Source organism: Schistocerca gregaria, chromosome 2 (assembly GCF_023897955.1).
Source record: "Schistocerca gregaria isolate iqSchGreg1 chromosome 2, iqSchGreg1.2, whole genome shotgun sequence".
Lineage (NCBI taxonomy): Eukaryota > Metazoa > Arthropoda > Insecta > Orthoptera > Acrididae > Schistocerca > Schistocerca gregaria.
This window is the reverse complement of record NC_064921.1, coordinates 53,941,322-53,969,288: the sequence shown is the minus strand read 5'-3', so window position 1 is coordinate 53,969,288 and position 27,967 is coordinate 53,941,322. Positions and strand designations below refer to the sequence as shown.

Below are 27,967 nucleotides of genomic sequence, written 5' to 3'. Positions count from 1 at the left end.
AACAACGATAGCTGCCGAGTTGGAGTCCTGGAAAGGAACAAATTAATGTTTCATCTCGTCATTTCAGTTAAAACGTCTTGCTACATCTAGCCACCTCCACCTCCTCACCGCTTCCCCCACCCCCACCCCGGCTCCCCAAGCAATGAATGGCCTCAGTGCTTCATGCAGGAAAACTGTTCTGAGCCAGAAACTAAACTCTTGCATAACGACTGAATACAGTACTCCAACCAAAGTCAACCTCGTGTAAAGTGAATTGAAATTCCCTTCCTTATGGAATTATTGCTAGAATAATGATACGAATGGTAATAAGACCTCAATTAAAGTATGGTATGTGGTGTCATCGCCAGACACCGCACTTGATAGGTGGCAGCCTTTAAATCGGCCGCGGTCCGGTAGTATACGTCGGACCCACGTGTCGCCACTATCAGTGACTGCAGACCGTGCGCCGCCACACGGCAGGTCTAGTCTAGACTCCCTAGCACTCGCCTCAGTTGTACAGCCGACTTTGCTAGCGATGGTTCACTGTCTACATACGCTCTCATTTGCAGAGACGACAGTTTAACATAGCCTTCAGCTACGTCATTTGCTACGACCTAGCAAGGCGCCATATTCAGTTAGTATGTCTTCTGAACAGATAATATTGTGACTCATGTACCGTCAAGAACGACGCTCATCATAATGGATTAAAGTATCAAACTAATTAAGTCCGCTTTCTGAATTCTAATTCCTTGTCATGTTCCAGACCTCACGTCAGTATAGTCCTTCCCTCCTCACGCCAGCCTGCGTGAGCTAAAACGCGTGCATTTCGGCCTCCACTAGTAACACGGTGTTGGCTCTTCTGCCAACACATGATAGGTAAAAGGGCGAGTTTCAAACATAACAGTCACCTTTCAGCCCACCTAAGGATTTCGCAGTCTCGATTATATACGCCAGAAGAACCTGTGGTACTTCCAGGCGTGAATCTGATCAGGTTAAAGCAGAGTTTGGGACCTGAGCTTATGCAATCCAAAGACAAATTCGTTGTGAGCAGGAGCGGCGAATCTCCATGGAGTCACTGACGCAGAATTTGAGTCAGTACAGGGAGATTCAGTACCGGACGAACACAAGAGGAAGTCCATACCCAGCCATTGACCGAACTCCGGTGGACTGGATTCCCAGAACCTACGAGGCAGCAGAGTGAGAGCAGTAGCAATAAACTGATTTGAACAGGAAACTAAGGCACTTAAGATGAACAGTGTTTAAGGGAAACGTAGTGGTGAAAGTAATCCTGAAAGAGCTGACCGAAGCTAGGTGGTCCAGCTACCAGGACCTGTCATTATAGTGTAAGAATAGACTAGTTCAGGTTATCCGAAGGTTCGGGTCTTGTGACGAGGGAGGGCAATGTAGCGCTCTGACCGTATTCGGTCAGAAACGTACGGCGTAGAAAGTAGATTACAGTCGAGCCAGATGTTATGTCCTACAAAACACAACAGGCCGTCGCGTGTTGCGAGGCGAGTCGGCTAGGCGAGGTGAAGAAATAGTGAGATAGCGGCACCTAAGTGGAAGGAGGCAGAAGTCTTTACACCCCAGCAACCAAGGAAATGTTGAATATACGTGATGCGAGGCGTACCAAATCTCAAGCAAGCGGAGCCCTTGAGCATATAAATACGTACCCACTTTCGTACTGAAATGTTCTTGTGTCAGTATCAAAGTACTACCGCCCAGCCCCGGATTTAAGAGCGGAAAACCGGGGTATCTGCCCCGGGTGGCAATTTCAGGGGGCTCCAAATTCTTATTCTTGAAGAAGAAAGCCTTGCTTCACAAAGCGCCTAGAGTCCAGCACACGTAAGTCTATCGATTATTCATATGATTTTGAAAAGCATACCTGTTGGTTTTTGAAAATTTTTGAACACATTCTAAGTTGATTTCTGAACTAATCATAAGATGATTTTTGAAGACGTGCATAGTGTACATGTTGTTTCTGCCAGGGGAATCCTCACCGCACCAAGAAATAAGAAACTTTCCCGCAGACGAAAAGGAGTCGGAGCTATACGAACCGAGCCGAATAAACCCTAACTGGTGGATACCAGTCATTGTTTGTTTATGTGGCTGACTGGGTGTGAGAATGCTCAGCGTTGCTATAATTGCCGGCCGCTGTGGCCGAGCGGTTCTAGGCGCTACAGTCTGGAACCGCGCGAGCGCTACGGTCGCAGGTTCTAATCCTGCCTCGGGCATGGATATGTGTGATGTCCTTAGGTTAGTTAGGCTTAAGTACTTCTAATTTCTAGGGGACTGATGACCTTAGAAGTTAAGTCCCATAGTGCTCAGACCCATTAGAACCATTTTTTGCTATGATTATTAGCGAAATCGATAGATTCAGATGGTCAGAGTGGAAATAAACGACTAACAGGAATAACAGGTAAGAAAGATTACGTATTATCTTCTAAGCGTATCCAAGAAAATGAACTTTTGTTAGAAAAGTTTTTTTTCAGATCGCTACACTATCAGTTGTAAAGTGCCCTGCTGGCAGCCGCTTTCAATTCTGTTCTCGGAATAGAGCGGAAACCGCTTTGTACGAACACGTAATAATGCCTAACCGGAGAATAAACGCGGGGTAAGTGAACCGTTGATTCTGGAGGGGTTAGTGGAGTTAACCGGAGAATAATTTTTGTGAACGGCAGGAATAGTTACCGAATTAGTGACGTCACACAAATTATGTGCAGAATATGACGGTACCAAATTTATATAAGAATTTCGTACTACTACTACTTTTCGATCTCATGCTTGAGAAGCTGGAACGTGTGAATGAAACGTGAAACTATTTCTAGACATAAAACCTTTTGCCTGTATTAGGCAAAATAGGCATTTGATATTGGTACTAAGTGAATTATATTTTCACGTGTTATTTGTGTAAATAAGGTACATAAAAATGACCATTTGTGCCAAAACAGTCTCGCTTATTTGGCGCGTGTAACAATTGCTGCAATATTAGAAAGGTTTGTTTCGTTTTATCTAGCAAACATTGACAAAATGGACGTAATCAAATCGCAAAACCACACCACTCTTGGGTATTATTCGTATTAACAGTTTTTTCAGTATTAGAGAACGACATTTTGATTTCTCATGTAGCAAAACGTTTGACGAACTTTGATGAGGTAATAGATTCTTTCGCAGAAAAGGAAGCGTGCCGTGTAACGCTGTAGGAAGATTAGAGAGAAAAAAATGGTGGGGTGTGGGATCTGAGGATGGAAGAAATGTATACTGCCTTCCTTGTCTCTTGTCTTTACTGGTTTTATGTTTCCTGTACTTAATTTTATGTCACACTAAAGAGAAAGCTATGAAAATTTTCTGAAGGCTTCTTGTTCTGCCGGTCAGAAATAATCCTACCCAACATTAATTGCGAGTATTTTTGTATTTTATTTTTATTTAAAAACCTTTTTTGTAGGTGGTAGCATATCAAACCGGCCAACTGGGAGCACGATAGGTACCACAGAACAGTGAAATTTCGACTGTCTTGAATATAGGTTTGACGGCTTCAATTACAAAATATACGCGTTTGAATTCACACAGCGAAATACAGTGACGCGCGATACTAGAGTGCTGTGTGAAGAGGCATGGCACTGCACTTTGGCACACATAAGACCAAATAGTAAGTCTCACATTTCAACGAACATTTTTGTTTTATACAGGGTGTAAATTTTAAGTTGATAAACCAGAATAACTCGAAAAATAAGCTTCACACGAAAAATGTGTAGAATCGAAAGTTGATTATTTTCGAGGAGGACATCTGCTGGTGCTAAAATTAGCCCGCCACCCGAGCCCCCTGAAGGTGGGGCGGGAGGCAACCTTAAAATTTCAAATGGGAACCCTCATTTTTAATTGCAGAATCAGATTCTACATAAAAAACTACGTACATTTTGTCTTAAACATTTGTTTCGATTCTTGGTAGTTGGCGCTGTAATTCAAGAAAATCCATGTTCTCATTTTTGAATGGAAAATGGTTACGTATAAATAAAAAAATACTTATTTACTTCGTAAATTTTGATTCGCTAAAACTAAAATCTCCCTCTCTCCCCATAGAGTGGGGTTTGAGAGAGAGGAATTAGAGTTTTACAAATGTCGGGAGAGTTTTGGTTCTAGCGACTCAAAATTTACGAAGTAAATAAGTATTTTTTATTTATCTGTACCCATTTTCCATTCAAAAATAAGAACATGAATTTTCTTAAATTACAGCTCCAACAACCAAGAAACAAAACAAATGTTTAAGACAAAATGTACGTAGTTTTTTATGTAGAATCTGATTCTGCAATAAAAAATGGGGGTTCCCATTTGAAATTTTAAAGTTACCTCCCGCCCCACCCCTAGGGGACCAGCAGATGTCCCCTCGAAAATAATCAACTTTTGATTCTACACACGTTTTTCGTGTGAAACTTATTTTTCGAGTTATTCTGGTTTGTCAGCTTAATATTTACACCCTGTATATCAACCCCTTCAGAAAGATGTGCGCTACAAAATGAATTAATTTTTGAAAAATAGTTTCTTTCTTTAAATTTTTGAATTCTTATCTCAAACGCTCGAGTGGAACGAGAGGGGAGGGAGGGGGGGGTTGTTGCGTCATTATCATGTTTTTGATCCGGTTCTGAAATATCGTAGATCCGGGGCTGCTATTACCACGGGCCTGTGACACCTGGCGTGGCGGCTGGAATGCTGTAGGAGGTTCGCAGTTGGACCTCGCGTCAGGACGGCTTGCCCTGAGATACGAGACACAGACCTGCCGCCTCCGGGGGTTGGGCTAGAACGCGCCGGCCCCGGCGTTTCTACAGTGGACAACGACCGCCGCAGCACTGGGGCCGCCAGCTGTGCCTCAGTCTCTGCTGCCGTAGCCGCCGAGTCCAGAGGACGTCGCTGACACCAGCAGTGGTGTTACGCCACCGCTGAACCACGCCGCAGTTTGTCAGCTTGACGGGACGTCAAACACGCACGTGAGGGAGGCAACTGGACGCCTCATCAAAGCTGCCGCTGTTTGAAGTGTACTCCGGCAGCGAGTCGCGATAAAGAATATGAACGTACAGAACAGGTCTACTGACCCCAGTCCTGTTTCAGTACATAACACAGCAAACGTGTTGTGAAGGTCGTTGTTTGCATACATAATTTTTTAAACAGTTGCCTATATAAAGTTCTACATGTATACTTACAGGGTGACAATTATTGAACTATATGACTATATATGACGGTAGTATCTGTTCCCGAAAGAACAGTTGCCGTTGATGACCATGCAGCTTTGCTAGAAATGAAATGATAATTAAATGGACACCCTAGCTTCAAACATGCGTTGATATGCTTCATTGAGGACATGTTGAAAAAGTGTGCCCCAACCGGGACTCGAACCCGGAATCTCCTGTTTACATGGCAGACACTCTATACATCTGAGCCACCGAGGGCACACAGGGTAGTCCGCCTGCAGGGACTTATCCCTTGCACAATCCCCGTGAGACCCACATTCCCACCATTCCAAACCACTACGTTCGTAGTGCTCCTAATAGAGTTTGCCCATCATACTCATTACTCGTGGCGGCACTTGGTGGCTCAGATGGATAGTCGGCCTTTGGCTGTGGAGCGGTGCGGTACGTCCCGGCCGCTCCGTGTCGCGTTTCCGGGTGTGTTGTTGTTTACCGCGCCGGCGCGCTAGTGTTACGTATTGCCGTCACGTTCCTCACACACGATGGCTCTTTCGTATCGGAAAGCCACGATCAAGCTGCAGTTCGACACTACGTATTCTAGACCCAAGGCCCACGAAGTAGAGCGTTTTTTAAGCGATGTGGTACATGTTGATCCTAACGAGCTGATCGGTATCCACTTATCTATTGTCTCCAGCGTCGTATATCTCAAGTTCACTGACGACAAAGCATGTGACAAACTTCTCAGACGCTCGACGGCAGGTTATCGGTTCTACCACTCAGACGGAAACGTGGGTGTTGTGACGCTTGAACGTGCTGGATTGGGAATCCAAAATGTGCGCGTGTTTGAGCTCCCTTTTGAAGTTCCAGCGGATTTGGTCACCCTTGCTCTTCGACCCTATGGAACAGTTCTCGGCCACACGGCCGAAAAATGGAAGACCTTCGACACCTACCCTGTCCTTAAAGGGGTGCGACAAGTCCGTATTGACCTGCATCGCCATATTCCTTCGTATCTCACGATCGCTGGTTGCAGGGCAATAATTATTTACGACGGTCAGCCGAGAACCTGCTCCGGTTGTGGCCAGACGGGACACATGCGTACCGAATGCCTGCAACGCCGTCTCGTGCAGACACCCTCGACCGACCAGATTCGTCCGTCGACACCGACCTCTCTGCCGATTACGTATGTTGCGGCGGCGAGACGGGAGACGCCAGCTGTATATGACGACCCCACTGTATTGGTGCGAGCTTTGGAGGACCCTGCAGTAGCTTTCACGGAGCCCCAAGCGTCTTTCAGTGCTGATGCTACTTATATCCTTTCGTCGGACCCCGGCGCACCGTCACAACGGCTCGCCGACGGCGCGATGGAAGTTGAAGCACAGGATGCAGCGTCCTCCCCTTGCCCTACGTCGGAAACAGAGGCGCGGCAGCGTAAGCAGAAATCACCTAAGCGTCATAAGAAGCGGCGCAAGACAACCGACGACGTAGAACAGCCCGAGGCGACACCGCTGGATGACGAGGTGCCTCAACCGCTCCACCGCGCCGACACAGGCGACCCTACCGTCTCACACGGTTCGACGTCTTCTCCCACTACCGCTGGGTCTGGACCACATGGGGATGCGGGAGATCACCGCAGCTCCGACACCGGGGATGCACCCTTGCCTCCGTCTGCCTCTCGAGATACAGTGGTGTCAACGTCCCTGGGCGACTGGGCGCAGGAGATGGAGTTGCAGGATGCGTTTCAGGACCAAGACGATGCACCGATGCCGATGGCAGCGTCTACGCGGCCGGCGACAGACGCCTAGGGCGGCATGAGCACCTCTCGTCGCTGCCTAGCACTTCGCAAGACCGGCGCTCCACGTCACGACTACTGCCCTCCTGTCATACCATGGTCACCTCCCGAGACTTGATGGACCAGGCATACCGCCTCGCCACGATCAACGTCAATGGCATTACATCTGATGTCAAGACCCGTATGCTGAAGGATACGTTACGCGCTGCGGATATGGACGTTGTTTTCCTTCAAGAAGTCCGATCAGGACTCTGTCTCGATGCCTACGAATATGACGCCTACACTATGCCTGCAGATGTGGGCGGCGGAGGTACGGCGATTCTACTGCGGGAAGGGATAATGGCCACTGATGTCTCCTATTTACCGTCGGCCCGGGGGGTCGCACTCACGATTGGTACAGTACGTCTGGTGAACTTATATGCTCCTTCAGGCACCGACAAAAGGAGAGAACGGCGCACCTTTTTTGCCGAAGATATAGCCCCGCTCTTCCAGGGCAATACCGACCACTTGGTAGTAGACGGCGATTTTAATTGTGTGCTCCGCCCATCCGACCAGGAGCCACACTATACCACCTGCCCGGCACTCCAGGCACTTGTACAGGACTTGGCCTTGGATCATCCAACACGGCGACCGTCGAGCACACACTTACTTTACTAGTCACTCCGCGAGCCGTTTGGATCGAGTCTACGTCACCCGCGGCCTACGATCGGCCGTTGTCGACGCTGAGATGTGGCCGGCAGCGTTCACGGATCACCTCGCATATGTGTGTACTCTCACCCTTCCCCGCCAGCGCGTCCGCCGAAGTAGGGGTCCGTGGCGCCTCAATGTGGCCCTTCTTGATGAGATAAATTGCAGACGCGCAGTCGAGTCCACATGGAGCAATTGCCACCGACGTTTACCCGCCTACCGTTCTGTACTTCAATGGTGGTTACGGTGTGCAAAACCCGCACTGTGCCGAACATTAGTCAGCTATGGACGCGACCGAGCGCGCTGGTATACTGCGACTACTGATTTTTACTATACTGCGCTCCGCGAACTGGCTGTACAACCGCCGTCGCCAGAGCGACAATCAGCAGTACAACGCGTCAAGGCACAATTGCTTCGTATCAACGCCGTACGTCTTGCGGGTGTGCGGGTGCGAGCGAGGACGACTGATGATGTTCGTGGTGAACGACCTTCCCTCCACCATATCATTCAAGAACGCCGAAGACGCAAGAGGCAGCTCATTACCGTGGTTGAGACGGAGGATGGGCGACGCGTTGACGCACAAATGGATATCGTCCGAGCGTTCACACAGTCATATAAACTTCTTTACCAGAGGGAGTCCCACATGAATGTAGGGGTCAGGGAAGTCCTATCTGACCTACCAGTCTCTCGGAACCTACAAGATGACACTACGCTCTTGTCGGCGGTGACTTTGGAAGAACTGCGAGAGGCTCTGTTGCGTGGCTCTCCCAACAAAACGCCTGGCCCTGACGGCCTCCCTCTTGAATTTTACAAGCGGTTCTTTGATCTCATGGGCCCAATGTGGGTCAGGATGTACAGTGAACTCCTGGACGCCGATTTTCAGGTACCATCTGACTTTACTGAGGGTCTCTTGATCCCTGTGCCCAAACCCGGCGGAGGCCGTCGCCCTCTTGATTTTCGCCCGTTGACAATGCTAAACACTGACTATAAGCTGTTGACACGCATGCTCCGTGAGAGGCTCAAACCTACGGTAATGGCGGCCATTCACACTGATCAAACCTGCCTCGGGGGCGACACTAATGTGTTTACGACTTTAAGCACCTATAGAGACGTGGTGGCGCTCATGCAAACTTGCCGCCTCCAAGGCGCCCTTGTTGCGCTGGACTTCGACCATGCTTTCGACCGCGTTAACCATGGTTTCCTGCGTGCTGTTATGGAACACATCGGTGTCCCGCGTCTGACGACGTCTGTTGTGCTTCGATTGATCCATGGGGCTGTCACGAGGATTATGATCAACGGCTGTCGGTCCGCCCCCGTCCGTGTCAACAGGTCCGTCCGGCAGGGTTGTCCTCTTTCTGCCATGCTCTTCGCCGTTGCCCTCGAACCAGCTCTTCACGGACTACGGCGACGCTTAGAAGGACTTACCCTCCGTTCCGTAACCTTTCGATGTGGTGCATACGCCGACGATGTGATGTTCTTAGCACGGTCTGGTGACGAAATACACACGGCGTTTTCCTGGCTCCACCAGTATGGGGCGGTGGCAGGCAGTGTGCTCAACCTTCGGAAATCACGCTACATGGAGGTAGGACGAGGAATGCCTGCAGGTTTGGCCGTACCTCTGATAAAGGTCCCGATGCTCAGGTGTTTAGGGATATCACTCCATCGACAAATACAACGCACGGCGGCCTTTACGTATCGTATGGTCTTACGACGACTCCGTTTAGAGGCTCGTCTCAATAAATTCAGATCATTGAACATTTTGCAACGCGCCCAATACGTCAATGTGTACATGGCTTCTCACCTTAACCATTACGCCCATGTACTGCCGATAACGGACACGATGGCTTCCAGGATACAGGCAGTGTTTGGACACGTGGTGAACGATGGTGCTGTTTTCAAGATCCGTTTTGTTACGCTTACTTTACCCTTCGACAAAGGCGGTGTTGGACTCACTCACGTCAAGCACAGAGCGCTGGCACTGTATCTCCGTTCTATGAGGCGACTCTGGCTTTCACCAACAGCCAGTCTCCCCGGCCTACTGATTGAAGAAGTGGCCCCACGTACGCTGTACCCACCGGTACCAGTTGGACATTTATCGCCCTCGCTGTCACATATTAGAACGTTTTTCGTAGAGCATAGCTATGTGTTGCGGGTTATATCGGAGACACGGAATCCGACAGCGAAGACTTATTATAGTGCTCTCCAGCACTGGACTCCGGATAACGACATTGTACGGCGCCACCCTACGGTCGACTGGCCACGGGTATGGCGAGACATCCACGCGCCGTTCCTGTCTACTTTCGTGCGGTCGACGTGGTATGTGGTCGTTAACGAGAAACTTCCAACCCGACAACGGCTGCATGCCATTCACCTAATTGACGACCCTGTGTGCCCCCGTTGCACGACGTTAGACACGGACGAACATAGACTGAACTGTGGCCCCGCGCGTGAGTGCTGGAAACTGATCCGCCAGATCCTGGCTTTCCTGCTCCGCCGCCCCTACGTTTCGATTTTACCCCAAGAACTCTTTCATCCCGACGCTGTCTATTTCCCTATGACCCGGATGAATGCGGTTAATTGGGTACGAGGAATGGCGATACACTACATATACCGCGATGGAGACAAAGACGTCCTCGATTTATGGTACTATATGATCGACGAGTTTCTGGTCTTAACGAACAGACAGGATTACCGGAACCTTTTTGCGAACTATTTGGGTTCGTCATTCATGGACCCACCACCCAGCTGGGGTGTGCCGGGTGTGAGAAGACATTAACTTGTAGATGTGATCTTTACACGATTCCCCTATGGTAACAGAAACAGTCTCTGACTGTGTGCAGCGGCCCCGGGCGCTCCAACGATTGGTGGCTGGTGATGTCCAATGTAATGACGACCGCCCGCTCCTGGCCGCCCGCCTAGCAATGTGACCGCGGCGAGCAAGATGGCCCTTTTTAGTTCACTTTATTGGCAACTTTTTGCGCATGGCTGCCTTGTTTTTTTTATGCATTCTCAAAAAAAAAAAGTAGCATCACTGACCTGTAAGAAGATGATTTAGCACTTCCAATTTTTTTTTCCTCACATTCGCCTTTTGAAAAAAAAAAAAGAACTGAAAGAAAATTTCAAGTAGCATTACAGTGAAGTAAGTGTTTTCCTCTTTATAATTTACAAAGATGATAAATAAAACTATATTTTTTGATCTGTTACTTAGCAATGTGCCAGTTAGCGAATATCAGATTCTCAACAACAAGGAACATTTCTTTTCAGTTAATTTTTATATTTGAGTTGCATTAAATCGCGTCGCACAGACATAAGAAAACGTTTCAAGTGCGTTATTTAAAAAAAAAAATAAAAAAGATGGATAGAGCATATGCCATATAAACAGCGGGTCCCGGGTTCGAGTCCCCGTCGGGGCACACATTTTCAACATGTCCCCAATGAAGTATATCAACGCCTGTTTGCAGCTAGGGTGTCCATTTAATTATCATTTCATTTTGAACTATATGAAAAAAACCGTAAATTAGTTACAAACTACGGCGTGCACACACTTTATTCAACATGTGAACGCCACTGCAGATATTCGGACTTAGGTTATGACATCTTCGATATGCCTGCCATCATTGGCGACGATGTGGCGCAGACGGATAGCAAAATTCTGCATGACCCGCTGAAGCGTCGGAACATCGATGCTGTCGATGACCTCCTGAATGGCTGTTTTCAGCTCAGCAATGGTTTTGCGGTTATTGTTGTACACCTTGTCTTTAATGTAGCCCCACAAGGAGGAGACGCATGCGTTCAGATCCGGAGATATGGCGGCCAATTTAGGGTCTTGCCAGTGGCCTCTGGGTACACCAGAGCCAGAATACGGTACCCAAAGTGCTCCTCCAGGACATTGGATGAGGTCGGGCTCCGTCTTGCATGAACCACATCTTGTCGGAATCCGGATCAGTTTGGATAATGGGGATGAAATCATCTCCCAAAACCTTCACGTACCCTTCGGTAGTCACCGCGCCATCAAGGAATATCACACCGATTATCCCCTGACTGGACATTGCACACTAAACAGTCACCAGTTGATGGTGAAGGGACTTCTCGATCATGAAATGCGGATTCTCAGTCCCCCAGATGGGCCAGTTTTGGTTATTGACGAACCCATCTAAATGAAAGTAGGCTTCAACGCCAAACCAAACCATACTAATTCCCATCATGCCACGCGACAAACTGTGCAGTTTGAACGTCCTAACGCAAACCGTTCATAAGTTATGACGGATTTATTTCATACAGTTCAATAGTTGTCACCCTGTATACTCTGCAAACCATTATAAAGTGCAAGGCAGAAGACACGTCTGGTTGTATCAGTTATTATGGTTTTTCCCCGTTCCGTTTGCATATGGAGAGCGTGGTGAATGATTTTGTGCATGCTATAATTAATCTAATCTTTTCCTCCCAAAGTTACTTCTACGTTTGTCGATGCCTCTCTATTCAAGATAACTAGATGCGTCTTCCCGAGCAAAAAATTCTCAATCCAGTTACAAATATCGCCTGATGCCCCACACTACCGTACTTGTGATAATAGACGTAGGTTTGGTACTGAGTCAAATGTTTTTCGGAAATATAGAAACATTGAATCTCCCTGACTGCCTGGATCAATGTCTTTCAGCATGTCGTGTGAGAAAAGTGCAAGTTGGGTTTCACATGAACTATGCTTTCGAAATCCATATTGATTGGAATGGAGGAGGTTGTTGTGTTCGAGATACCTCATTATATTTGACTTCAGAATATGTTCTAAGATTCTACAATATATTAGAAGGTATTTTGTGGATCACTTCTACTCTCCTTCTTGTAGACATGCTTGTAATGTGCTTTCTTCCAACTTCTGCGCACGGCATTTTGTTCTAGGGGCCTACTATACATTATAGTTAAAAGGGGGCTAACTCAGCCTCAAATTCGGTGTAGAATCTGATAGGGATTCCATCGGGCCATGGAGCTTTCTTCAGTTTGAATGTCTTCAGCTGTTTCTCAATGCAACTGACACTTATATCTGTTTCACTCATGTTTTCATTGGTTCAAGTTTTGGACTGGGGCAATACTACTGAGCTTACCTTTTTGAATGAACATTTGGAAACAGAGTAAAGCATTTCTGCTTTTGCGTTGCTGTCCTTAATTTTAGTTCCAGTCTCATCCACGAGTGACTGGATGCTACCTTTGGTGCCACTCAGAGCCTTTGTGTGGACCATGGTCTAGCTCGCCAGCCAGACGTATCTCATTTGGCATCTCTCTGTCTACGGCCCTGTGCATTGTTTTATTCTTTACTCTCTGTTTCTTTAAAAGTTTCTTTGGAGTGACTGTGTACTATGGAAGGTCCTTTTCCTCATGAACCGTCCTGTAAGGTACATATCTATCCGAAATGTGGTCAATTATTCTTTTAGACTTGTGCCACTGTTTCTTTACATACTCCTGTCATGAGGTAAAAGTTTGAAGTTCCTCTTGGAGATTTGACTCTTTGTCTAGTATGCTGAACATACAAATCTTTCTAATTGTTTTATTTTTCCTTTGTACTTTGGTATTCATTGTTGCTGTAACTGGTTCATGGTCACTGATACCAGTTCCGATGTGGACTTCTTCAAAGAGGTCAGGTCTGTTTGTTACCATTAGATTTAATATATTTCCATCAAAACTAACTGGGGTTCCGAACTGTCTGTTCTAGGTAGTTTTCCTAGAGGGCATTTAGAATGTCTCACAGCATGTCTTGTCACGCCCATCACTAAAAAATATAATCATCCGATTGATGGATGATTAAAAGTCTCCTTCAGTTATTATAGCATGATTAGGGAACTCATGTACAAACAAACTGAGGTTTTCTCTCACGTTTACCCTTACATTAGAGGAAGTGTCTATTGGCCAATAGAAGAACCAAATCATAATTTTATGATCACTCTCGATATTGAGCCTTGTCCAAAAAATTTTACATGCAGCTTCAATTTCTGTCTCGATGGATTTAAGTTTCTTGTGTGCGACAGATATACCACCTCCCTTTCCCATTAGCCTGTTTGTTCACTGTACACTTAACTTTTCAACAAAATCTGACTGCGATCGACTTAAGGGTTGAGGCGCTTTCTCTAGCTAGTATTATGTGAGCTTCAGTGCTTTTCAGGAGCGTTTCAAATTCTGACACTCTGTTTTGAATGCTTCGGCAGTTAAGTACTAGGATTTTAATAGTCTCTCCTCTAGGGAGCATTCCTTTGGCTCTTACACTAACACTTCAGGGTGTCCTACTGCTGTGGATATCTGGAATGGATGGAATATTATCTAAAAATCTTTGCGTGCCCCCCCCCCCCCCCCCTCACACGGAATCATCTATCTGGGCAGCAGCAACTGAAGTGTAGTGCACTGCTGATCCTTTTAAGGGGACCCTTCAGTACCCAACCCTACGGCGCAAATCCAGGAATTTGCAGCCTAGCTCGTCACAGAACCTTCAAAGTCTCTAGTTCAAACCTTCTATTCGACTCGGAATCAGGGGTTCACTATCAGTTCTGGGGACAGTGTTGCAGATTGTGCACTTGGTTGAAACTCTGTGCGCAGGGCTGGTCTTGTCAGCATTCTCTGCCAGTCACTGGAATGATCCAAATATCACCTTGGAACCCAAACGACAGGCATCATTTGTTCCAACGTGCGCCACAGTCTGTAAAAGAACAGCATATGTTACCTTAACTGCATGTTTCTGCATCTACGTTTACATCTAAAGTGTGCAAATCACTGTGAAGTGCATGGCAAGAGTAATTCCTATTGTACCACTTATTACGGCTTCTTCCTCTTCCATTCCTGCTTGAATCAATGTAGAATTATTGTTTGAACGATACATTGTGGCTTGTATAGCATATTCCTAGATTCATCACTTAAAGTGTTACTTACATCTTCGTATGTAGGATATCATGGAATATTTCGCGATCATCCTCATGTGTCTGCCAGTTCAGTTTCTTCAAAATCTCTCTGACGCTCTGCCACGGGTCAAATAAACTTTTCACCATTCGTGCTGTCCTGTTTGGTGCAGGTCCGACACACATGAACAATATTGTAGGGTGGGTGGTAATTAATATTCTTTGTGGACTGAACGCACTTCCCTAGCAATGAACGGAAGTCTTCCATCTGTTTTACCCACGACTAAGCCTGTGTGTTCGTTCCAAAGCGTTAAAAGTGTTAAACTAAGGTATGAGGTAACCGTCTAGTACCCGTTGCGTCTTTGATGCATAATCAAAACGTCTTCGGTCCTGGGTTCGATCCCCGCTACTGCCTAAATTTTGATAAATAGTCAGCATTGGCGGCCGAAGACTGCCGGCATAAGAAGTCAGCCACATTCTGCCAACGGCCTTGTCAAAGAGGGCAGAGGAGCGGATAGAGGTTCAGGGCACTCTTTGTCCTAGGGGTGGGAAATTACCCCTAAAGGCGGAAGAATCAGCAATGATCGACGACATGAGGATGCAGAAGGCAATGGAAACCACTGCATTAAAGACACATAACGTCTATCCACAGGACATGTGGCCTTTAGTTGAAAAAGTGTCATGATGATCTCTCTATTGTCAAAAAGTTCCGGAATAGTCCCTCACTCGGATCTCCGGGAGGGGACTGCCAAGGGGGAGGTTACCATGAGAAAAAGATTGAATAATCAACGAAAGGATAATGTTCTACGAGTCGGGGCATGGAATGTCAGAAGCTTGAACGTGGTAGGGAAACTAAAAAATCTGAAAAAGGAAATGCAAAGGCTCAAGCTAGATATAGTAGGGGTCAGTGAAGTGAAGTGGAAGGAAGACAAGGATTTCTGGTCAGATGAGTATCGGGTAATATCAACAGCAGCAGAAAATGGTATAACAGGTGTAGGATTCGTTATGAATAGGAAGATAGGGCAGAGGGTGTGTTACTGTGAACAGTTCAGTGACCGGGTTGTTCTAATCAGAATCGACAGCAGACGAACACCGACAACGATAGTTCAGGTATACATGCCGACGTCGGAAGCTGAAGATGAACAGATAGAGAAAGTGTATGAGGATATTGAAAGGGTAATGCAGTATGTAAAGGGGGACGAAAATCTAATAGTCATGGGCGACTGGAATGCAGTTGTAGGGGAAGGAGTAGAAGAAAAAGTTACGGGAGAATATGGGCTTGGGACGAGGAATGAAAGAGGAGAAAGACTAATTGAGTTCTGTAACAAGTTTCAGCTAGTAATAGCGAATGCCCTGTTCAAGAATCACAAGAGGAAGACATATACTTGGAAAAGGCCGGGAGATGCGGGAAGATTTCAATTAGATTACATCATGGTCAGACAGAGATTCCGAAATCAGATAATGGATTGTAAGACGTACCCAGGAGCAGATATAGACTCAGATCACAATATAGTAGTGATGAAGAGTAGGCTGAAGTTCAAGACATTAGTCAGGAAGAATCAATACGCAAAGAAGTGGGATACGGAAGTACTAAGGGGTGACGAGATACGTTTGAAGTTCTCTAACGCTATAGATACAGCGATAAGGAATAGCGCAGTAGGCTTTACAGTTGAAGAGGAATGGACATCTCTAAAAAGGGTCATCACAGAAGTTGGGAAGGAAAACATACGTACAAAGAAGGTAGCTGCAAAGAAACCATGGGTTACAGAAGAAATATTTCAGTTGATTGGTGAAAGGAGGAAGTACAAACATGTTCCAGGGAAAATCAGGAATGCAGAAATACATGTCGCTAAGGAATGAAATAAAGAGGAAGTGCAGGGAAGCTAAGACGAAATGGCTGCAAGAAAAATGTGAAGACATCGAAAAAGATATGATTGTCGGAAGGACAGACTCAGCATACAGGAAAGTCAAAACAACCTTTGGTGACATTAAAAGCAACTGTGGTAACATTAAGAGTGCAACGGGAATTCCACTGTTAAATGCAGTGGAGAGAGCAGATAGGTGGAAAGAATACATTGAAAGCCTGTATGAGGGTGAAGATTTGTCTCATGTGATAGAAGAAGAAACAGGAGTCGATTTTGAAGAGATAGGGGATCCAGTATTAGAATCGGAATTTAAAAGAGCTTTGGAGGACTTACGGTCAAATAAGGCAGAAGGGATAGATAACATTCCATCAGAATTTCTAAAATCATTAGGGGAAGTGGCAACAAAACGACTATTCACGTTGGTGTGTAGAATATATGAGTCTGGCGACATACCATCTGACTTTCGGAAAAGCATCATCCACACAATTCCGAAGACGGCAAGAGCTGACAAGTGCGAGAACTATCGCTCAATCAGCTTAACAGCTCATGCATCGAAGCTGCTTACAAGAATAATATACAGAAGAATGGAAAAGAAAATTGAGAATGCGCTAGGTGACGATCAGTTTGGATTTAGGAAAAGTAAAGGCACGAGAGAGGAAATTCTGACGTTACGTCTAATAATGGAAGCAAGGCTAAAGAAAAATCAAGACACGTTCATAGGATTTGTCGACCTGGAAAAAGCATTCGACAATATAAAATGGTGCAAGCTGTTGAATATTCTGAAAAAAGTAGGGGTAAGCTATAGGGAGAGACGGGTCATTTACAATATGTAAAACAACCAAGAGGGAATGATAAGAGTGGAAGATCAAGAACGAAGTGCTTTTATGAAGAAGGGTGTAAGACAAGGCTGTAGCCTTTCGCCCCTACTCTTCAATGTGTACATCTAGGAAGCAATGATGGAAATAAAAGAAAGGTTCAGGAGTGGAATTAAAATACAAGGTGAAAGGATATCAATGAAACGATTCGCTGATGACATTGCTATCCTGAGTGAAAGTGAAGAAGAGTTAAATGATCTGCTGAACGGAATGAACAGTCTAATGAGCACACAGTATGGTTGAGAGTAAATCGGAAAAAGACGAAGGTAATGAGAAGTAGTAGAAATGAGAACAGCGAGAAACTTAACACCAGGATTGATGGTAACGAAGTCAATGAAGTTAAGGAATTCTGCTACCTAGGCAGTAAAATAACCAATGACGGACGGAGCAAGGGGGACATCAAAAGCAGACTTGCTATGGCAAAAAAGGCATTTCTGGGCAAGAGAAGTCTACTGATATCAAATACCGGCCTTAATTTGAGGAAGAAATTTCTGAGGATGTACGTCTGGAGTACAGCATTCTATGGTAGTGAAACATGGACTGTGGGAAAACCGGAACAGAAGAGAATCGAAGCATTTGAGACGTGGTGCTATAGACGAATGTTGAAAATGAGATGGACTGATAAGGTAAGGAATGAGGAGGTTCTACGCAGAATCGGAGAGGAAAGGAATATGTGGATAACACTGATAAGGAGAAGGTACAGGATGATAGGACATCTGCCAAGACATGAGTGAATGACTTCCACGGTACTAGAGGGAGCTGTAGAGGGCAAAAACTGTAGAGGAAGACAGAGATTGGAATACGTCAAGCAAATAATTGAGGACGTAGGTTGCAAGTGCAAAAACACGAAGGCGCGCCGCATATCTGAACTGAAAAAGTCGTAGAACTGAAACAGACATGGATTCTTATTCGAAATGTTATTTACTCACTCCCTTCTACAAGTCTTAGAAGTCAATAATGCGAATATCCGAACACCTTGTATGTGGAAAACCGAAACGTGATCGGGCTAGTCTTGCAGCGCAAATCTGCTTCCGAGATTTTGTTTCCGTTTTTGGCGATTTACGTTTCTTGAAAAATTTGAGGTACAGTGGCGAGCTCTCGAAGATGTACCGGTGAAGGCAATGGACTGAGCTGTTTGCGTTCGACCACCAGAGGTAGACGAGAGCCTGGCCCCTTACGTTGAACAACGACTCCGCGGACGCTATCTCTCACGTGAAGAGGCGAAGCTCTGCGAGACGGGAAACGAAAGCTCCGACGTTGAACGGTTGGCTGTCTGATGCCTTGTGGTACAAGTAGTCGGCTTTGTAGTTTTCGTTAACGTCCAGTGATTTTTGTGTGTGTGTGTGGAGCAATACACATGTTCAGAGTGCAAAAAGAGCTATAATTACAACACGAATTCGAGAGCAAACGAATTATCACACTCAGGAAAGTTAACCGTATCGCTCGACAATTAAGGGCTGAAAATACCAGGATCGTAATTTAACGAGCAGCGAAAGAATTGCATGTGCATCAGAGAACGGTTATAGAATGAAAATAAAATGCTTATTTGTACGATCTCTTCATCGGTTCTAAGAAATATTGATTTGATGACTTGGCACTGAAACACGATGTGTCTATCGCATCGGAAGCGACAGTGACTACAAGCAGCAGACTTTAAAAAAAGCAGTTAGCCACTTAAGTAAAAAGTATCTCTCACATTGTACTTTAGGTAATGTCACATGATAGTTCTTTGTGCGCAAGCGTCCAAGACATTATGTATTTGAAAGCAAGGGCATTATCTACACCACATGAAAACGGAAGGGAATAACAAAATACGAAGTGTCTGTCCTGCCAACATTGAAGTAACCAAGACTGAAGATGGTAGCAGCAAAATCAAACACGTGACTGTCCATTTGGGTCAGCGGAACGTTGTAAGTTGTCTAGTCTCGACAGAAGCGGGAAGAAACACGCTAGCTACTGATATTGCCATGAGAATTCACTTCCTAACAGTAAATGACAAAATAAGCACTGCTTCTAAGTGAGAGCAAATCCATCTGATGGCAAAAAAGATTTATATAACATTGGCCAATACAATAATTTACATTAAGATGCCACGAAACGTTAAGACGATGGTACCAGCGTAGAATCGTGGGTTAACGAGACCAACACTAGCAATAAGATCTGTGTGTCAAACCATAAGATATAAGGAGCCCAGCTCATTCAACTAATGAGGAGGTACAGAATAGAATTGGGGAAAAGAGGAATTTGTGGCACAACTCGACTAGAAGAAGTGATCGGTTGGTAGGAGACGTTCTGAGGCATCAAGGAATCACCCATTTAGTACTGGAGGGAAGCCTGGAGGGTAAGGATCGTAAAGGGAGACCAAGAGATAAATACGCAAAGCACATTCAGAAGGATGTAGGTTGCAGTAGTTACTCGGAGACGAAGAGGCTTGCACGGGATAGAGTAGCACGAAGAGCTGTATCAAATCAGTCTTTGGACTGAAGACCACAACAACAACAACTCATTCAGTTCTAAGAAAATAAGACTTTGCTCTCATTATCATTAACACCGCTCAAGGTGAAATACTGAAAAAATATCATAGTGACCGTATTTGCAACAATGGGACCAACGGTTAGCGTTTCGAATTAATTACGAATCCTGTGCTTGACGTCATGAGATAATCTTTTCATTGTGCTTTCGTTATTTCAAAAAGATCAGACCAACCGATGGCCTTTTTTATTAAATAAGGTAGGAAGAAGGCAAAGTACAACCTCACACCAATAACTCAAATTTAGCTAAATAATGCTTGGTTTTCACAGATGGAAAAACCAGCAAAAGGACTATTTTTCATGGTTCACTGACAAGATATAGAGAAAAAAAAATTCATGCACGAAAATAAAATCGGAGGATAGAGAAGCCGAAGTGGACGAGATAGCGAGAAGGCTGATTCGAGAATGAAAAGTTACTCCTTTTGCAGAACTTGTGTTTGTGCTCTGTTCTCTGTAGTGCAATGCTGTTTTCCTTTCTGTTACTTAATAGGTTAGTGTAGTGTCGGCATTTCACAGTCTGTAAAGTTCAGTGCGATAAACGCGTTTCCGAAGGAACACTGGATGGAACTTTACAAACACAGTCAAACACAGACACTCTCAAATACAGAATCTGCGAGAATGTATTTCATGTCAAAGCCAAGACACTGTGACGAAATACCTAAATAAATATTCATCTTTTGGATCTGCCGCTCTTGTCTTGTCTTTTGCAGTTAAATTATGGGATATGGGTTCCGCCAATCTCTGTCTTCCTCTATATTTTTTGCCCTCTACAGCTCCCTCTAGTACATTGGAAGTTATTCCCTCAGGTTTTAGCAGATGTCCTATCATCCTGTCCCTTCTCCTTATCAGTGTTTTCCACATATTCATTTCCTTTCCGATTCTGCGTAGAACCTCCTCATTCCTTACCTTATCAGTCCACCTAATTTTCAACATTCGTCTATAGCACCACGTCTCAAATGCTTCGATTCTCTTCTGTTCCGGTTTTCCCACAGTCCATGTTTCACTACCATAGAATGCTGTACTCCAGACGTACATCCTCAGAAATTTCTTCCTCAAATTAAGGCCGGTATTTGATATCAGTAGACTTCTCTTGCCCAGAAATGCCTTTTTTGCCATAGCAAGTCTGCTTTTGATGTCCCCCTTGCTCCGTCCGTCATTGGTTATTTTACTGCCTAGATAGCAGAATTCCTTAACTTCATTGACTTCGTTACCATCAATCCTGGTATTAAGTTTCTCGCTGTTCTCATTTCTACTACTTCTCATTACCTTCGTCTTTTTCCTATTTACTCTCAAACCATACTGTGTGCTCATTAGACTGTTCATTCCGTTCAGCAGATCATTTAATTCTTCTTCACTTTCACTCAGGATAGCAATGTCATCAGCGAATCGTTTCATTGATATCCTTTCTCCTTGTATTTTAATTCCACTCCTGAACCTTTCTTTTATTTCCATCATTGCTTCCTCGATGTACAGATTGAAGAGTAGGGGCGAAAGGCTACAGCCTTGTCTTACACCCTTCTTAATAAAAGCACTTCGTTCTTGATCGTCCACTCTTATCATTCCCTCTTGGTTGTTGTACATATTGTATATGACCCGTCTCTCCCTATAGCTTACCCCTACTTTTTTCAGAATCTTCAACAGCTTGCACCATTTTATATTGTCGAATGCTTTTTCCAGGTCGACAAATCCTATGAACGTGTCTTGATTTTTCTTTAGCCTTGCTTCCATTATTAGACGTAACGTCAGAATTTCCTCTCTCGTGCCTTTACTTTTCCTAAATCCAAACTGATCGTCACCTAGCGCATTCTCAATTTTCTTTTCCATTCTTCTGCATATTATTCTTGTAAGCAGCTTCGATGCATGAGCTGTTAAGCTGAATGTGCGACAATTCTCGCACTTGTCAGCTCTTGCCGTCTTCGGAATTGTGTGGATGATGCTTTTCCGAAAGTCAGATGGTATGTCGCCAGACTCATATATTCTACACACCAACGTGAATCGTCGTTTTGCTGCCACTTCCCCTAATGATTTTAGAAATTCTGATAGAATGTTATCTATCCCTTCTGCCTTATTTGACCGTAAGTCCTCCAAAGCTATTTTAAATTCCGATTCTAATACTGGATCCCCTATCTCTTCTAAATCGACTCCTGTTTCTTCTTCTATCACACGAGACAAATCTTCACCCTCATACAGGCTTTCAATGTATTCTTTCCACCTATCTGCTCTCTCCTCTGCATTTAACAGTGGAATCCCCGTTGCACGCTTAATGTTACCACAGTTGCTTTTAATGTCACCAAAGGTTGTTTTGACTTTCCTGTATGCTGACTCTGTCCTTCCGACAATCAAATCTTTTTCGATGTCTTCACATTTTTCGTGCAGTTTATAAAAAACGAAACTACACAAATTACATTAATATGTGTATGCATTGCCCGCAGAAAGCAAAAGAAGAAGGATCTGTCACAAGAAAACCAGTGCAGGACGCCATGCAGTTGGTCCTACAAAACCATATTATGTAAAATCATGTTTTGAATAAACAAAAAAACCACTGATGATGACACACAAGTTCTGAAAAATGTTTGAGTAAAAAGAAGAACATCGCGTTTGCAAAAACTCAGAACCTCAAAACATAATTAAGTCTTTCGCTGTCCTAAAGCGTGCCCGGATAGCCGAAGCGATTAAACCCGCCGCTCGAGTGGAGTGGGATACACGGGATCGAGTGGCGATCCAGCACAAATTTTCATTTGTTTCCAGTGAATTGTATAATTGTAGCGGTAGCGTATCCGCAATTTGCGAATACATTTCATGTTTCTTAATAGTTGTATTTTTCTGCTAATCTCACAATTAAAGCAGTAAACAAGTGACCTTAAATGGCCCGAGTGCCATTGATATGCAAGAAAATATATGTCTTGTGAAACACAAGTAGCTCTTTATTCACACGAGGTAACAGTGCTAGTGACGGGGCATCTCAAATTGATTTCATATTTCAAGATTTCCAGAAGGCTTTTGACACAGTTCCTCACAAGCAGCCCCTTATCAAATTAAATGTCTATGGAGTATCATCACAGTAATGCGATTGGATCGTGATTTCCTGTCTGAGAGTTCAAAGTTCGTAGTAATTGACTAAAACATAAGTGACGCCTGGCGTTCCCCAGTGACGTTCTATAGGCCATCTAATGTTAATAATCCATATAAAAGGTTTAGGAGATACTCTGAGCGGTCTCTTATATTATTTGCAAACGATGCTGTCATTTGCCGTGTAGTAAACTCGTCATAAGATCAAAGCCGACGGCAAAATGATTTAGACAAGATATCTGTAACGTGCGAAATATGTCACCGACAAGAGTACTAAAAAGAATGCTTTAAATTTCGGTTACATGGTAACTAACACGAACCTGAAGGTTATCTATTGACCAAATACCTAGGGAGTACAGTTATTAATAACTTAAATTCGAACGATCACATAGGTAATCTTGTGGGAATAGGCGAACCGAAGACTGTATTTTATTAGCTGAACACCTAGAAGTTGCAACTGGTCTACTAAAGAGACTGTCGAAACCACACTATTCGTCCTCTTCTAGAGTACTTCTGGCGGTATGGGATCCTTTCCAGATGCGACTGACGGAGGGCATCGAAAAAGTTCAGAGGAGGACAGCTCGTTTTGTATTATTACGAAATAGAGGGGAGAGTGTCGCAGATATCATATGCGAGCTGGGGTGGAAATCATTAAAACAAAGGCGCTTTTCACAAATTTCTCCTACGAATGAGAAAATATTTCGTAATATTATTGTGTAATATTCTTGATATTCTCCGTAGGCTGCTCAGTAATAATTTGATTCGAAATGTTAGACGGACGCTTTGGCTATGATAATTGTTCTACATTATTGTAAGGGAAAAAAAAGAACCTGTATGAGAAATTAGCTCAAGGACAATCAAAATTCATTCACGAAAACTTGTTGAGAGAAGTTAGACTGCACGAAAAAAAAAGCCTTTGGTACATTACTGGGAATGGTTTTCTCCATATAAAGGCACTTCCCCTTCCTCCCCCTTTTGGAACCTGGCGCACGGAGTTTTTCTTTTTTACAAAATTCTCATACATTTCTGGAGATGACTTCCCGTGATTCTGCGAAACCTGTCGCTCCGCTAGTTGTAGACTACGTGGTTGACTGCAGTGAGTCAGTACTAGCAGATAACCATTAATTTACTGCCATAGTCACCTAGCCCACCCCCTGACCCTCTGCCGCCATGGCTGGATGAATTTCTGCGGATGCCGATATCCCCATGAGGAAAAGACAAAATACCACAATAAGAGTCGAAATTCTACCTAGTCAGCGCTTACATCTTACGCCGCACAAACCTAAAGGCTATCTGTCCAACTATCTTCCTACTGGCTGTTCTTTCGAAGACTTGAAATTTACAAGTTTCACCTTAAGATATTTGAGATATGGTACTGTGTCATGAAATAATGCGTGCACCAAAGCATTATATTCGGGTAGGCTGGGTATACGCACACACATAACTTTGCATTAATTAAGTTTAGGAAAAAGAAAACTTCTTCCTTCATGGCCGTTCTCTGTATTTTCTGAGCAACAAATCATACGATTCATTTTTTTTTTTACATATAAGCCCTAACATCCCACAATGCCGGAAACTATTTATACATTTCGATGCACTCTAATAATGGCGGTCTTTTGTCTTGTTTTGAACTCATTTTCAGCGAACACAGAAACATCTCGTCTGCTACGTGCGTGCTTCTGGCAAGTGAATTGTCCGTACTGCCCAGATAGGCGCACTATTTCCGGTTAGCGCGATATATTTCAAAAGTGTTCTCAGTATTAATCCGCAACGTCTCAGTCTCACCTCTACACTTTCACATTATACCGCATCAGGAAATATTTCGCAATATTATTGACCGTATAGGTGGCGCTGAAGCGTGGTGTTGTCACCAGGGGACAGCGAACATCAACGTGCCGCGCGGTAGTGTAGACAGATCGCTAGGCGGTGTAGGAAAGTAGAGGCTGGGTGCTGCGGTATACAGGCGGCGATACATCAGTCCCGGGGGAGCGCGCAATGGATCCGGCAGATGAGCGACAGCCAGACGACAACTCGCCAGCGTCGACGCCCTCCCCCACCCCCACAAATGTGGAGGCGTTATTGGGACGCCGCCTCAGCCAGCTTCTGCTGGAAGACGACGAAGACGCCGCCAACTGCACTGACTGTCTAGGGTGAGTGCAACAGCCGTCCTGGACGCGAGGTTCAAAAGAGTAATGAACATTCCAGCCGACCGACAAACCGAGCAGATGTAAGCGCTTTGTCCAACCGATCATCAAATTTTTCTTGTCGGTTGACCTATTTGGTACAACTACCCGACAGCTGATGACCACTTTACTCCACCTCACCCAACAAATTGTGCCGTGTGTAGCGCTGTCGTACTAACCACCCGAATTAAAGTTCGTCATTTTTCACTATGGTGCTGTAGTCGCTGAGTAAAGTCGCTCGAAATGTATGTGGGCTGCACACGAAATTGGTCGGTGGGTCGGCCGGTCAGTCGGTTGGTGCATGTTAGGGTCCTTAAGCTGGCCTCTTACCAACAGAAAATTTACCCATCAAATGTTGGAATGCAGCGAAAACAAGACTCCGTAGAAATTACACAATAGATCTTTTCCAGAATTTCCATAGGTAAATAGTGAGACATGAACGAATGGGTAATTAAATTGACCAAGTGAGGTTTAGTTTTCCAAAACAGAAAAAGAAATCTGCTTGAAAGTAATCAGGCAAATTTGGAAAAACTTAGTGAAATATGCAGCTTTTTTTTTCTCAGTTCACTAACAGCTCCTGCTAGACATTCTGTCTTAAATGCCTAGCTATTTTCCACAAAAAAGTAGCACCGGTGTGTAATTTAATTGTAAAAAAAAGTTAAAATGAAAGGTCTAATGTTCCTGACATTTGTCTAACAATAAGGAATAAAACAGATTAGAGAAACGTGTTCAAACTGAATTACAGCAAATTGGGTGGCAACTAAGAATTTGAAGTTCGATGTCTAAGCTATTCTTAGAATTCTAAGAATGCTAAAGGACATTTGTCTGGGGCATTATTTAGACTGTGTAGTCTACTGTTGGGTGACCTTCACATAATCCTATCATCTATACCCGAAGAGGTAAATAGATTTTGATGTCCTGATTAGACGTACGGATAAATAACTTTAGAAGTCGGAGCAAACGGTTTTGTAAGTGTCCATTACATTACATGAATGTTGTCTGTAAGCCAGCTGTCCACGTTTCGTCATGACGATGTGTGGTTATTCAGTAACCACAACGGATTTTTTTTCAGTAAAGTGAGATTCCAACAAAACCGGAACCAAAAGGGGGGGGGGGGGGGAGGTACGGTGGGCATGGTAAAAGCTCTGAAGACTCGCGGAGACGAATTATTATATTAACACATTGGTTTTTTTGGCAAGAGCCTTGGCATTCACGCCACGTTAACTGTGGGTGACCAATTTTATAGTTTATATCATCCATACTTCTAGTTTCACTCCCAGGTACTTAAAAATATGACTCCCTTTAACAGTATCACCACAGAGTTGTAAGTCGTTAACAGAATTTTCTCCCACTTTCAGATAATCTGTTTTAGATATTTATGACAAGACCCCATTTTTCATATTCTTTTAATTTGCCGTGCATGTAATTTGCGTCTTCATTTCCAGCTACTAACACTTGATTGTTAGCAAAAGATAAAGATCTCATCGACACTATAAATTAGACTTGTCCATAGCTTGTTTTGTGTAACTGTGTCGGAAGTTTTCTGGAGGTCTACAAAGACAAGGTCGGTCGTATGACCACCTTGCTGTCATTCACTCCGCTACGTTTTCAAGGATAAATACTCGATAAGGTACAGGAGCGACCAAATCTGAATCCATTTTGTTCTTCAGATTCAATTATTCCCCATAAACTCTCGCTATGGATGGCATCACACTAATACCACGATAGTCTGCACAATTTCTCCTGCTGCCTTTCTTAAATATCGATGTAATTGTTGCCTTTTTCCACTCCTTTTGGGCTTCGTCACCTCTAAGCCATTTGTCAATAATCACGGTCAATATCTCAGAGTTTTGACGGTGCTGCTTTAACCGGTTCTAAATAAATTAATCCTTGACCTGGTGACTTTGGTTTTTCATGGCATTAACTGCGTTTTGAACTTATCATTACTGATTACAATGTCTGTTGGATTCTCAGTAAATGCGGCTCTGTTCTCAGTAGTCTTTGGTAGTGTTGTACCTTTCTGCATGCTAATGAGGTTTATATCTGCTTTATCTTTATACTGTATTCTCACTGTTTTTAACACCTTTCAGGCTTCATTTGCCCGTGTATTGCCTATGCTTTTCTCTCTCTCTCTCTCTCTCTCTCTTAACCGATTTTCTGCCAGGCTTCGTTTTTTTCCCTTAATTATTGTTTTATGTGCATCTTTTCTCCGCTCTCTAATGCCGACAATCATTGTCTCGTCTTGAGTTCGACCATTAATTATAAGCTTTCTTCTTACTTTCTACCTTCTCTTGCACAGAGTGGTTCCACCACTCATCACATATTCTATTACTCTTCTGGATTTCTTTTTTTCCAATGCTTGATAAGCTGCGTTATGGATGACTTCTTTAACCATCTTATACATCTTACCTGCAGAGGTTTCTTCAACGGTAGCAAGTTTTTCTGCTAGCCTTTGCTGGTACAAGAAAATGCTAGAACTATGCTCAAGGCGATGTAAATTACATTGAATATTATTGGCCTTCTCTGGCCCGGTTTCCAGCTGACTTTGTGTCTTTGATAAACTTGAATAGTATCTTAGACATTAGCAAAAAATGGTCAGATCCGCACTCTGCACCTCTCATAGCCCTCACGTCTTGTACTGCTAGCTTTGTTGTTTGCTTTATTATGACAAATTCCATAATGGGCTTTAGGTTAGCGCTTGGTTTCTTCCATATGTATTTATGGATGTCCTTATGCTTGAACCATCTATTCAGAATTCTTGTCATTTTGCATTCAGAATTCTATCAATCTTTTACCATTATTTACGGTTTCTTCAACATATGGTCCCACTATGTTATCAGCTTTCCATCCTATTCTGGCATTTAGGTCTCCTAGTAAAACTACTTCTTTGCTATTCCCTGTATTTTAGAAAGATCTTGTCAATTGAGTGTAGAA

General features: G+C 44.2%; 1 protein-coding gene across 2 annotated transcripts in view; it reads left to right on the top strand.

The window, feature by feature from the left end:
• The first annotated feature begins 24,618 nt into the window (after positions 1-24,618).
• LOC126336293 (putative uncharacterized protein DDB_G0271606) overlaps positions 24,619-27,967 on the top strand; it is a 65,110-nt gene continuing 61,761 nt past the window's right edge. The window contains exon 1 of one of the 2 annotated variants that reach the window (XM_049999826.1): positions 24,619-25,000. In XM_049999826.1, coding sequence (XP_049855783.1) covers positions 24,846-25,000 — 155 coding nt within the window. In that variant the 5' untranslated portion in view covers positions 24,619-24,845. The remainder of the gene's footprint in view (positions 25,001-27,967) is intronic. The other variant, XM_049999827.1, reaches the window with a different exon arrangement.